The 12,329-nt window shown below is 50.8% G+C and overlaps 1 protein-coding gene across 1 annotated transcript in view; it reads left to right on the top strand.

Moving 5' to 3' along the window:
• The window catches only part of LOC132322220 (myogenesis-regulating glycosidase-like), a 31,820-nt gene extending 20,711 nt beyond the window's left edge, over positions 1–11,109 (top strand). Inside the window, exon 2 of the mRNA XM_059836572.1 lies at positions 6,502–11,109. Coding sequence (XP_059692555.1) covers positions 6,636–8,723 — 2,088 coding nt within the window. The 5' untranslated portion in view covers positions 6,502–6,635 and the 3' untranslated portion in view covers positions 8,724–11,109. The remainder of the gene's footprint in view (positions 1–6,501) is intronic.
• Positions 11,110–12,329: the final 1,220 nt, after the last annotated feature.

Below are 12,329 nucleotides of genomic sequence, written 5' to 3'. Positions count from 1 at the left end.
TAAGGAATGGCCTAGCCTCATGCATACAGAGGCTTTCTTCAAATTGCTTTCACAGCTTTTCCTGGGATGTCCCTAGGAGAGAGCAAGCTGTTTTCCAGCTCTGGCCTCTCCCATACGGAGCAGGAGAGTCCTGTAATTGCTGACCCTCGATCACGAAATTTCCTCATCAGTTAGTCCTTGCCAGCCCAAGACCCATGGAGCAGCCTTGTTCTTGTCTCCATCATCAGTTTGATGGGTGCATTGCTTTTTCTCATCATGTTGCAGGTGAATTTAATCAAGTAATGATCAAGTGAAACTCCATCTCCAGATTGTGGTGTGGTACTGGCCACACCACAGGGGTCACTCACCACACACCAACTGCAGCCCTGTCTGGTGTGGAACAGGCACTGCTTTCCAGCACACAACAGCTGGCAGAGGAAGTGGAGACAAATATTTTGCTAGCCCTAAACCTGTGAGATGCTCAGGGAGAGCACAGCCTGTTACACTTTTACCCCAGTCTGGTAGCCTGAACAGTGCTTTGTGACACTGGAGACAGCAGGAAGAGGCTTAAAATATGAGCTCAATACTTTACCCTTAGAGTTATCCCAGAAAAGAAATGGCAAAATTCACACTTTACCTGCAGAGTGAGGAGCAGTGGGGTTCTGGGGAGTTTGTTCAGTTATTTTAGAGGTGAAATCCTCCTCTCTTCAAAGGTAACATATTTTGGGCGAGGTGGAAGTGCTCATTGACTTTCTTTTCAGCTCTCTGGCCTTTGGCAGGTTTTCTCTGCATTGGAACCTTTGATCACAGACATCAAATGGCATCAGATGTTTAGGAAAATAACTACAGGAAAGATCCTGAATCTCCAAGAATGGGTGCAGAAGGGAAAATAAACTTTTACATGGCTGGGAAGTTGAGCTGGTCTAAACTGGGATAAAGTAGTAGCACCAGAGATGCCTGGGTTTGGATGAGTCCTTGCAGACCTGCTCCTATGGGAGCAACAGACTGAATCCATGGGGAGCCCAGAGCAGATGCACTCAGCCTGTCTGAGAGCCTCATCTCCCACTGTGGGTGCATAAGTGCCACAAGAAGTCCCACAGGTGCAGGCAGGAGCTGCATGGCCAAGCCCCCCTCACCCTGGCAGGCCCTTGGCTTAACCCATGCAGAGCCTGAAGCATCCCTCAAGGACCCACCTGGTCCTGCCCTCATGCCCTGCCCTGTCTGACTCATTGTCACAAGAGAATAGCAAGAAAGAGCAGTTCCTCTTCGAGAAAAGCCTTCAACAATTGAGCCTCTTTATCTCTTTTCTATTGCAGGCAGCTCCCAGGAGCTTTGTCTCTCAGAGGAGCTGCCAACTGAGCATGGGTCGAAGTGGGAGGAAGCCCAGCTGAGCCCCAGGTGACTGCCTGGCTCATTCCTGCCCCTGGCATGAGCTCAGCCCACTGACTTCATTCAAAGCAGACTGAGATGACAGCACCCTTTCCCCCCCCCCCGTTTTCCTGTATTTCCACAGTCCCTCAGACTGCTCACATGGTTGCAGCTGTGGCACACAAGGACCTTTTCTCCCCTCACTGGTGCTTTGCTAACCCCTCCTTGTTTGTTTTGTTTGAGGGGAAGGCACCTCAAAATCCCCTTGGAGCTCATCACAAGCACTGATGCTGGTAAATAGGGTCTGATGAGCTCGGTGCTACCCAGGAGATGCCTGATGACCAGTCACCCCACAGCCCTGGGACAATCTGGCAATGGTCCCTGGGTGTCAGCCTGGGCCACTGGCTCGGCAGATGGAGCTGCTTCCCAAGGATATGGGCAGAGCAGCTCCCAGATTGCAGTGGGATGCTGTGGCCACTACTGGCAGCTTGGAGCAGTGCATGGACACTGTGTGCATCTTGAGGAGTCAGAGAGAGATCTGAAACAGGGGAAAAAGTTGATTTCGCAAGGCTTTTTTTTCTGCTGGCTTCAGAGGAGGAGTTTGAACAAGAAGACAGGAATGGATCTTCCAGTTACTGTTCCTTTAGCAATTAGGAATGAAAGACCTGTGTAGTAAACTCTACCTTTTTTTCCCCAGTACTGAGGGACTGGAATCCTCTGGATTAGAAAAAAATCTCAGGTAATATTACTGCTCTAGACCTGAGCTGGCTTTGCAAGGCTCCAGGGGGTTTATGACACTGTCAGACTTGCACAGGGTAATCAGCTTTTCAGCAGCACTCTGTACAGGCAGAGACCAGCAATGTCTGTGCAGCCACCCTCACGCTGAGGTGAGACAAAAACCCTTCAGGCATCAGGAACCATGGGGAGCAGGGCAGAGTCCCCAGAATCAGGATGGTTTCCAGAAACAGGCCTGCTCGGAGTTGTCTGGTGGTGTGGGCTGGTGAAGGTCTCTCCACGTGCAGGGTACAGCCACAGGCCTGCCAGCTGATCCAGTTCTGTGGCTGGCAGGGGGTTAATATGAACCAAACTGCTGCTCCAGCCCAAGGAGCTGGGTGAGATCCCCAGGGGCCAAGGGCTGAAGCAGTGAGGCCAGTCATCCCCATCCATCACTGGAGCCATCAGGCACTTCTAAAAGCCCAGACCTGGGGTGAGGGGTGCACTCAGCATTAGGGCTGGTATCCTCCCTGCTCCAGGACACAAATGAGTGTGCTTCCAGGTGGAGCAGGATCCTGCACCACTCTGAGGGACAGACTCTGACTGTGTCCTTTCTCTCCACCTCCTCCTTCTGCTGCAGGTGTTCTGTAAGTGCCGTGTGCTGCTGGCAGAGATTTTGTTGTCCCTACCTGCACCACATGGACTGCAGAGCAATGTCACTTCACCCTCTGCAGCCACTTCCACCTTGTGTTAAGCTTTGTTGGGCTTGCAGCTAATCTGTGGCAGCTCATGTGATAACCCTGGCTCTCCCTCCTCAACTGCAGAGGCAGCAGATACCTCTTTTCTCACACCATCTATATGCACAGAAAAAAAATGGTGAGCAGACCTCCCCTGAGTCCCTTTATTGTCAATAAATCCCCCAAACACCACCCATATTTGTCAAGCTGCTGTGGGAAATGAGAGCTAATGGGAACTGCTTACTACTTTGCATGACTTTTCTGCTAAAAATGTCCATTTTAAACAGTCTATAAGGGCTTGGTAAATGATTAATCAGTTCTTTCAGCATTTGACAGGGCAGTAGTTTGTTTATGGCTTATTATGTTTAGCTACCTATGGCTCTTTTTGCTAGGACATGTTGTATAATCTCCCTAAAAGCACCTGTTAGTGACTAAGTGTTTGATAACCTGTAAAAGGAACTTCAATATAGAAAACTGCCATTCTGTTTTAAAGGAAGAATTGTTTCCTGATGGATTCTTTAAAGAGTGATGCTCTCCCTGAACCACCAGGTAGGTAAACATATGCAGAATCACAGGATATTCTGAGTTGGAGGAGACCCACAGGGATCATCCTTTAGTCCAATTCTTAAGTGAATGGCCCATACAGGGATCAAAACCATGACCTTGGTGCTCTTAGCACCAACTGAGGCAGCCTCAGAGTCTTAGAATGCTGAAAATCTGAGGATTCAGGAATCACATAGCTGTGGCAAACTTTGTGACACAGCTGCCAAGAGACTGGGGGAGGTTCTAGGGACAAATTTGGTCTGGGGGAAGGAGACTGAGGCTAGGTGCACTAAGGGGTTTAGGTGTGTAGCTGCCCTTTGACCTGGCTGATTTGTGTTTCATCACTTGAAACCCTTGAAGCTCCCATTTAGCTATAAGAGGGTCTAAAGTCCTGGCTCATTTTTGCCTTATCACAGTTATGTCAATGTTTAATCTGTGCATGCTAAGTGCTGCTAAGATCCTTGGGTGAGGTATCCTGGCTTCTTTCAGCCTGGGCGACAGACAGGCCCAGATCCACACCTGATTAGCCCTGGATAAAGCAGCCCAAATATAACACAGCAGTGCTGGTGTCCAGGGGATGTCTGGCTTTCAGGGCACTGTGGGAAAATTCAGCACAGCCTGGCTTGGGAGCACTTGCACTCTGGGGGGGGTTAATAAAGCACTCACCAGAGCAGAGAGGCTCTGCATGGACCAGTTAAATATTCCCAGGCAAGGGTCTCTGTGATGCCATAACCCCATGGATGGAGCAGGGATAGGGCTGGATCTGGGCTCTGGATCACCTCTGTGCACCCCTTAGCAAAAGTCCTTCCCACCACCCCTGGGCATCACTCAGGCTGACAGCTAGGCCAGCAGATGTTTAATGCTTTCTGGAGACATAAGCCTTAAAGGATGGGAGTGCAGCTTCAGAAACTATTCTACCCTGGTGGAATCTATGCTAGGAATCCCAATTTCATCCTGTGCTGCCTCCAGAAGTGCCAGTACCAGCTCTCCCCACTGAGCACTCACATCTCACCTCTTCATTGTGAGGGGAAGGGCTGGGGTATCAACATGGCATCCCATGACATCACAGGAGTGAGGAAAAACCAAAAAACCCTGGAGACAGGACAGCTTGGCTCAGGAGTTCCGGCTTGCTCGTATAGGATTTTTCTGCCCCGGATCTTCTGCTCCTGGGGAAATCAAGGGATTTAAAGCAACTCTGTGGGAGTGAAATCACTGCATAGAAAGGTTGGAAACTTCCCTCACATCCTTTATTCTTGGACAGATTTTTGAGTCATGATGTCCTGGAGTTTTTAATGTGTTGCTTAATATTAAAAAAAAAGAAAAAAGAAAAAAGAAAAAAGAAAAAAGAAAAAAGAAAAAGAAAAAAAAGACAGAAGAAAAAAGAAAGAAGAAAAAAGAAAGAAGAAAACCTTCTCTTTCCATTCCTTATTTTTTCACCCTGGAAAATGGTGCAACTTGTCTTAAAGGAAAGTCCTGTCCCCAGGCTGGCTGGGACAGTGAAAGGAGGAAGGAAGAAGAGGAAGAAAGCTCCTCAGTCAGCAACTGAGGACTGACCCAGCACACAATAACACCTTCAAAGTGAAAATGTTGTTTTGCAAAAACACGATGGTTTCGCTGGAAACCACCCGGGCCTGTGTCAGGAGCCAGGCCAGCCCTGGGAGCCTGCCAGCTCTGAGCACTTTGGGGCTGGCAGAGTGCCCCGAGCACATGTAATCCAACCTGCTCCCCAAAACAACCCATGTCCTGGATCACTATCTCTTTGGGGCAGCAATAACCTTCCTTTTCTTACCCTCCTCCCCCGACCAGGGCTTGCCTGAGAACACTTTTATCCAGTCCAGCTCTTTTTCTTGGCTAAGTCTCACTCATCCCAAGAAAGCACTTCAAAAACTAACCAGGCAGTTAATTTGGGTGGTTTGGGATCTGCTGTGATCAATCCAAAATGTGGTGACCTCTGACATTTTTAATGGCTCCCTGGGTGGTTTATCATCTCTGTTTATTTAGATACCGATGTCATAGTGACATGGGTAAATACACCCAGCCATTTATTGCTGGGCACAGATCAGATGAGCAAGCTGGCTCCTTTTCCTCTCTCCATATAGGCTGCTCCTAGTTTTCATCCTGTCAGATCACACAGACCTCAGGAAGGGACCAGAGGAGACACAAACCTGGTTGCACAGAATGCATTGCCTCAAGCCTCCAGCCTCAGTTTCTCCTGCCTGTGTTTTTGTTGACAGTAGATGCTCAGCTGTGCTGCATTAGCTGGCTTGGTGATGCTTGATGCAGCTGGAACATGTCACCTTCTGTGCATTTCTCAGCAAAACAAGATTTTGATGCAGTCCTGGTCTTGCAACAACTTCAATTTAATACACCTATCCTCATACTCTGTACCAAAACATCTTCCAGCCCTACTGCAGTATAACATCTTGCCTGGCATAAGCCTGGGAGCTACTGAGTTGTAATAAATTAGGAGAACTGAATGATAATAAAAAATCAGAGACAGAGATGTAGTGGAAGATTCCCTTTTTCCCCTGCAAGGGCCAGAGGGGCTTTCCTTGGGTGATGGCTTTGGAATAGGTAGCAGGGGAGGCAGTTGAAGGGAAAGAGAAACCCACATCCCCACATCCCCATGCAATTCAGGGAAGGAGCAAAGTGCAGGGAGATAAAACATCTTTTTCCAGCTGCATCCCTGGGAGTGTGGTGCAGAGCAGCAGGGGGAGGCTGGAAACTTCAGTGCAGCATTTCTCCTCCTTTATTTAATACAGGAAGGTTGTGGGCAGGAGAGAAAATCCAGCAGGCTCATAATTAATGTAAACACAGATCAGTCAGTGATGTCCAGCTTGTATGCTCAGGTACCAGCCCCTTGCCCTGGCCCCATTCTCCTCTAGGCTCTAGTCTGAGTCTCATCCCTTCATCCTTGCTCAGTGGGACAGAGCGAGGCTGCAGCCAAGAGAGGGTCATAAGAATCCTGGCACAGACATGCTCCAAAAAAGCTCAACACAGCTGCCAGGGAGCAGGCTGCCACTGCAGAGCAAAGTGAGCCAGAGCCAGAGGGCAGCGAGGCTGGGCTGCGGACAGAGCAGAGGAGCTGCAGCCCTCAGATAGATTTAATTGGGGTTTTTTTGGTGTTCATAACTCTCTGTTCTATGAAAAACCATTGCAGGTGTGAGCACCCAGGCTTTGGAAAGGATATTGTGACATAGCTTCACGCAGCATCTTGGATTTTCTCTTCACCAGCTGGAGTAAAAAAATTCAGCAGCAAAGTTGCTAACCAGGTATTGAGGCTGCAAAGGAATAATGGACACCCGGATTACCCACCGCTTGGGAAAACATGGGAACTTTCCGAAGGAGGGTGCCAAAGACGGACACTTGACTGACAACGTACCAGTGAAGCCCTCCAAGGAGCTGAGGCCCATGTTGGGTGCCATCCTGCTGGGCCTCATCCTGTTCATTGCTGCCGTGGTGGCCTGGTGCTACTACACGGTGTCCCTGAGGAAGGCGGAGCGGCTCAAGACGGAGCTGATGGACCTGCGGGCGGACGGCTTCGTCATCCGCAACCAGCACGGGGAGGTGGTGTTCCGGCTGGCCTTCCGCTCGGGCAGCCTGGACCTGGAGTCGTGCTCCAAGGAGGGCGAGATCCTGAGCTGCTCGCGCTCCAGCCGGGGCCCGCTCAACTTCTTCATCCAGACGGTGAAGCCCAAGGACACGGTGATGTGCTACCGCGTGCGCTGGGAGGAGCTGGCGGCCGGCCCGGCCGTGGAGCACACCATGTTCTGGGAGGACGCCCACTGGTACGGGGGCTCCGAGATGAGCATCCAGCACTGGCCCATCCGCCTGGCTGGCTACCAGGAGCCCGTGCCCTACGTGACCAGCGACGTCTACTCCTTCCGCGACAACTTTGGCGGCATCCTTGAGCGCTACTGGCTCTCCTCCAAGGCGGCGGCCATCAAGATCAACGACTCCGTGCCCTTCCACCTGGGCTTCAACGCCACCGAGCGCGCCCTCTTCTTCCAGGCCCGCTACAAGGACTCGCCCTACAAGCCCCCACCGGGCCAGCAGCCCTTCCCCGAGCTCAGCTACCGCGTCTGCGTGGGCTCCGACATCACCTCCATCCACAAGTACATGGTGCGCAGGTACTTCAACAAGCCCTCCAAGATCCCTGCTGAGAACGCCTTCCGGTACCCCATATGGTCCACATGGGCCCTCTACAAGAAAGATATTGACCAGGATAAAGTCCTGAATTTTGCAAGAGACATTAAGAAGTACCATTTTAACTGCAGCCACATTGAGATTGATGACATGTACACCCAAGCCTATGGAGACTTTGACTTTGACCCTGTCAAGTTCCCCAACGTAACAGAGATGTTTGCAAAGCTGAGGGAAGATGGGTTTAAGGTCACTCTGTGGATTCATCCTTTTACACACATAGATTCGCCCAATTTTGGTGTGGGGATTGAGCGTCAGCTGTTCATCAAGGAGCCCTCGGGGCGGCTGCCGGCCATGGTGGAGTGGTGGAACGGCATCGGGGCCATCCTGGACTTCACCAACCCAGCAGCCCGTGACTGGTTCCAGAGCCACCTGCACCAGCTCCGGCACAAGTACGGCATCTCGTCCTTCAAGTTTGACGCGGGCGAGACCAGCTACCTGCCCAAGCAGTTCAGCACCTTCCGCCCGCTGTCGGACCCCAGCATCTGGTCGCGGCGCTACACGGAGATGGCCATCCCCTTCTACGAGCTGGCCGAGGTGCGGGTGGGCTACCAGTCACAGAACATCTCCTGCTTCTTCCGCATCATTGACCGCGACTCTGTCTGGGGCTACGAGCTCGGCCTCAAGTCCCTCATCCCCACCGTCCTCACCATCAGCATGCTGGGGTACCCCTTTGTACTGCCAGATATGATTGGAGGAAACTTCCTCCCCAACAAGACGGAGGGGGCGGTGGAGATCCCCAACCGGGAGCTGTACGTGCGCTGGCTGGAGCTGTCGGCCTTCATGCCCTCCATGCAGTTCTCCATCCCTCCCTGGCTCTATGATAAGGAGGTGGTGGAGATTGCCCAGAAGTTCACACAGCTCCACGAGTCTCTTGTGGCCCCGCTGCTGCTGGAGCTGGCTGGGGAGGTCACCGACACGGGCGACCCCATCATCCGTCCCATCTGGTGGATCTCGCCCCGCGACGAGGCCACTCACCGCATCGACTCCCAGTTCCTCATTGGGGACACCCTCATGGTGGCTCCTGTGCTGGAGATGGGCAAGCAGGAGCGCGATGTCTACCTGCCGGCGGGCAAGTGGCGCAGCTACAAGGGGGAGCTGTTTGAGAAGACCCCGATGCTGCTCACCGACTATCCCGTTGATCTGGACGAAGTTGCCTATTTCCTCTGGGTTTCCTAACAGGGTCCTCTTCAGCTGTGCAATGAACTCAGTGATTAATTTACTAGTGGCTTTAATGACCTGGCAATTTTAATAATTTTTAATGTATCAATATTTCAGACTGAAATTTCAAGGAGACACGGAGACCTCTGTTTTGTGTGGCAATTGCTCTACAATAACTTTTTAAAATGTGTACTGGATGGGTGTCTTTGTTACTGCATTGTGACAAGTGTAGTGGATAGAAACACAGTCTCTGCTCATAATCTTTTCCCACCAAGAAGTGCCATGCATGCTTCTTCTGTCTAAAGGCAATTACATGGTCTCCTTTGTTGCCCAGTTACACAGATGATCCCCTGGGACATAGAAAATTTCATGTGCTTAGTGAAGGAGGCAGCTGCAGCAAAGTAATTTTTTTTTTTTACAGAAAGCAGTCTGTGGTTATCCTGAAGAGGAAGGCACCCAATTTTCAGCCTGCATATCAGATAGGGGCTGATGCAGGACTTAGGGGTTTGCATTTCCCATGGCCTGAGCTATCTGAGCAGTAAGAAAGCTACAGCACTTGCTAGTGCTGTGGCAGCTGTTTTCCCCCTTTTATAAATTACTGAGATCCATGTCCATGGTCTGCATTCAGGTAAGCCTATAAAATGTGGTGATATCTCATGGCAGTCAAGATTAAATCTTAGTACTAAGTCATGCAGGAATTTATACTTAGTAGGCTCCATGTGTGTTTTAGGACCATGTTAAGGACAAAGGTGTAATCTGTCAGGTGCCAAGAGAGAATTTGGCCTCCTCAGAGAGTTCAGACAATTAACAAACCTGCCTGATTACCAGGCTGCCTCAATTTCCCCACTGAGAATGTTTTCCCATCCTGTGTTAATGGGGATCCCTGCCCACGACGGGTGGATCCTTCTGTATCCTTCTGCCCACAGAGGTGACCTCTCCAGAATGAAGGTGTCCCAGCAGCTCCTGAAGGCTTCGGGTAACCAGGCTGGCTGTGAAACACTCTCCACTATTGCCTGACTGTTTTCTGCTGTTTTTAAGCAAAAAGAAATTTTAGGTTGACATGACTGGACAGTTTAAGAGAGTCCAAGGGTCTCTGGGCTGCAATGTGCCTTCCCATAGTGAGAGACAGACCACTTTGCTGGCTCCAGCACACTTCCATGGGCACTTGGGAGGTAAAGCTGTGTGTGGCCCCAGGGCAAGAGAAAGCTTTTTTTTTAGGGGTTTGCCCCAGGGCTGCTTCATACAAGAAGGAAACAAAATGGGTCTGGGGAGCATTGTACTCAGTCCAGAGGTTGTTTGGTGCCCAGAGGAAGCAGATCCAAAACTGGCTCAAACCTGTTATCCCTCAGTAGGTCCTTCATTCCACAAGGACCCTGCATGGACACAGCAGCAGTGCCAAGTGGGATGAGCCAGAACATTTTTTAGATGCCCCTGAAAGTAGCTGAAATTGCAGTAATGCTGTCAGTGGTGTGGCAGTGGAGAGGAAAAACTAGCCTTAATGCAGGGATGTGAAAGGGAAAGCAGTGTTCATTCTGGCAGTTGTGCTCAGGGTTAACAAGACACCACCGAATCCTTACCATGGGCTTTCTCCCACACCAGGATGGTAGATTCCAACAAAGCATCTCCCCAAAGTCTGAGAAAGTGTTTCTACAGTTGCTGCTTTGAAGCTCCAAATGGTCCCCCACATCTGGTCTTGGGGGGAACCAGAGGATCCCAGGGTGGCCCAGCATAATTCCTCTAGCTGTTGTTCCTGCACTAAAAAAAGTTTTCTGCAAAGCTCATGCCCACAGTGCTGAGAGAGGAGAGAGCCAGACTTCATCACCCTCAAACAGTACCTCTGCCCCTGTAATCAATGTGCTCTGCATACACACAGCTCTGCCACCCACCTGCACCCCAAGCTGATGGGGAGAAAAACAGGCAACACTGAGACTTCCTGCAAACCCTGGGGGTGACATTGGATGCCTGGTCCCATGGCTGCAGAAGTGTCTCCCCCAATCCCTTTCCAATCTGTCCCTCAGCTCCTTTCCCTGCTGCCCAGCTGAGCCACAGGAAGCCACGGGGGACAGGTGCTGGAGGCAGCCTGTGAGCAGGTGGCACCACAGCCACCTCTCCATGTCCCCTGCCACACAGGGGCTGTGTGCTGTTGGAGGGACATTTTGATTCATCTTGATTGCCTTGCTAAGCTTTAGTCCTGGTTGATTTTTACATTCCCAGTGCTGTGCATGTGCTCTTTGCTGGAGGTGCTGGTGACATGAGACTCTCCTACAGAACCTGGCTCACCACAGGCTGCCTGTTTTTTGGCAGGGGAAGTTTACTGCACTCTTTGATGACTGCTGAGCTAAAAAACACCCAGCCCTACAGGCAAAATAAAAATCCCAAACAAATAAAAATCTGTTTTTCTCTGCTTGGCCTCTGGGATTTTGTGTCAGCACAAACCATCTTCATGGCTCTCCTGGGACAAGTGATCTGCAGGTTGGCAGCTCACGCCCCGATTGAGGAGGCTGTTCTTTTTCCTGAGGCTACCAGCCTGGCCATGGGCCCAAAGGAGCCCTGCTGCTGTCAGTTTGTCCTTTCACCACAGTCACCCCCAGCCTTGGGCTCTGCCTGCCTGTTGGCTTTTCCTTACTTTTAATCAAAGCTGTGATTTCAGGCAGGCGTGGACACGCTCACAGCTTGAGTCTCCTGGGCCAGCAGCCACTGCTCTGCTATCACCCACAGGCACCTCCTTGAAATCCAGTTTGCAACAAATTTGGCTTCTGCTGTAGCTCCTCTGGGGTTTGGATTTGCCACTAACACTCCTCCCTGTGCATGCACAGTTGTGGATGTGTTTTCAAGCACTGCCATGTAGCTGAGACCCAGCAGAGAGCTGACCCCCCTCACTGTCCCCCTGTCCATGGTGAGCCTCAGACACGCTGTCTACACACTGCACCAGGTTTTGTGAGGGTGTAAACCAAACTCAAACCCAAAGCACCAATTCCTAGGAGGACCTTTGCATCAGTGAGGATCTCCTGCAAGGCTGTGAGTGCTCTAAGTTGTCAACCTGCCTGAAGGTCTTCAGCTTCATCCCCCATATGATCATCAGTCAAGTGCATGGATGGCACTTGCACCCAAGGAAGAAATCAAAGGAGAAGCATTGTGAAAATGTCTTTTATTGCAAAGGGAGTGAAGTCCCTCTCAACCCTCAAGCCATGCTGTATGGGTTGGCCACTGCTAGTGATGCCCAATGGCATAAGGCAGCTATGGTTTGTGTGGTAACAATGGAAAGGGAAAGAAAAACATTATTTGGGGCAAAGGGGCCGATGTGGGGCAAGGCAGGCTCCTAAATAAGTCTCACATGCTCTATTCCTGGCCCTCCCATAGCCACAAACATCTACTCCATCCATATCCTTGCTGTCAGTGCCATCTGGAAAAGGGAATCATGGGGACGGTGGGGACAGTCAGGACCTTCTGGAGAGCCAAAGGGAAGCTGAGAACAGGCTTCTCTTGCTCATCCCCTACAAACAGTCTTGAAGTGTGTGTCCTCTGAGAGCAGCATGGACTAGCAAATCCCCAGACTCAGTGTTGATAAATCTTTTTTGGTGTGAATGTCCATAGAAACAGGGCCACGACCCTAGAGGTGTGTAT

The sequence above is a fragment of the Haemorhous mexicanus genome, chromosome Z (genome assembly GCF_027477595.1).
Source record: "Haemorhous mexicanus isolate bHaeMex1 chromosome Z, bHaeMex1.pri, whole genome shotgun sequence".
Lineage (NCBI taxonomy): Eukaryota > Metazoa > Chordata > Aves > Passeriformes > Fringillidae > Haemorhous > Haemorhous mexicanus.
This window is presented reverse-complemented; position numbering and strand designations above follow the sequence as displayed.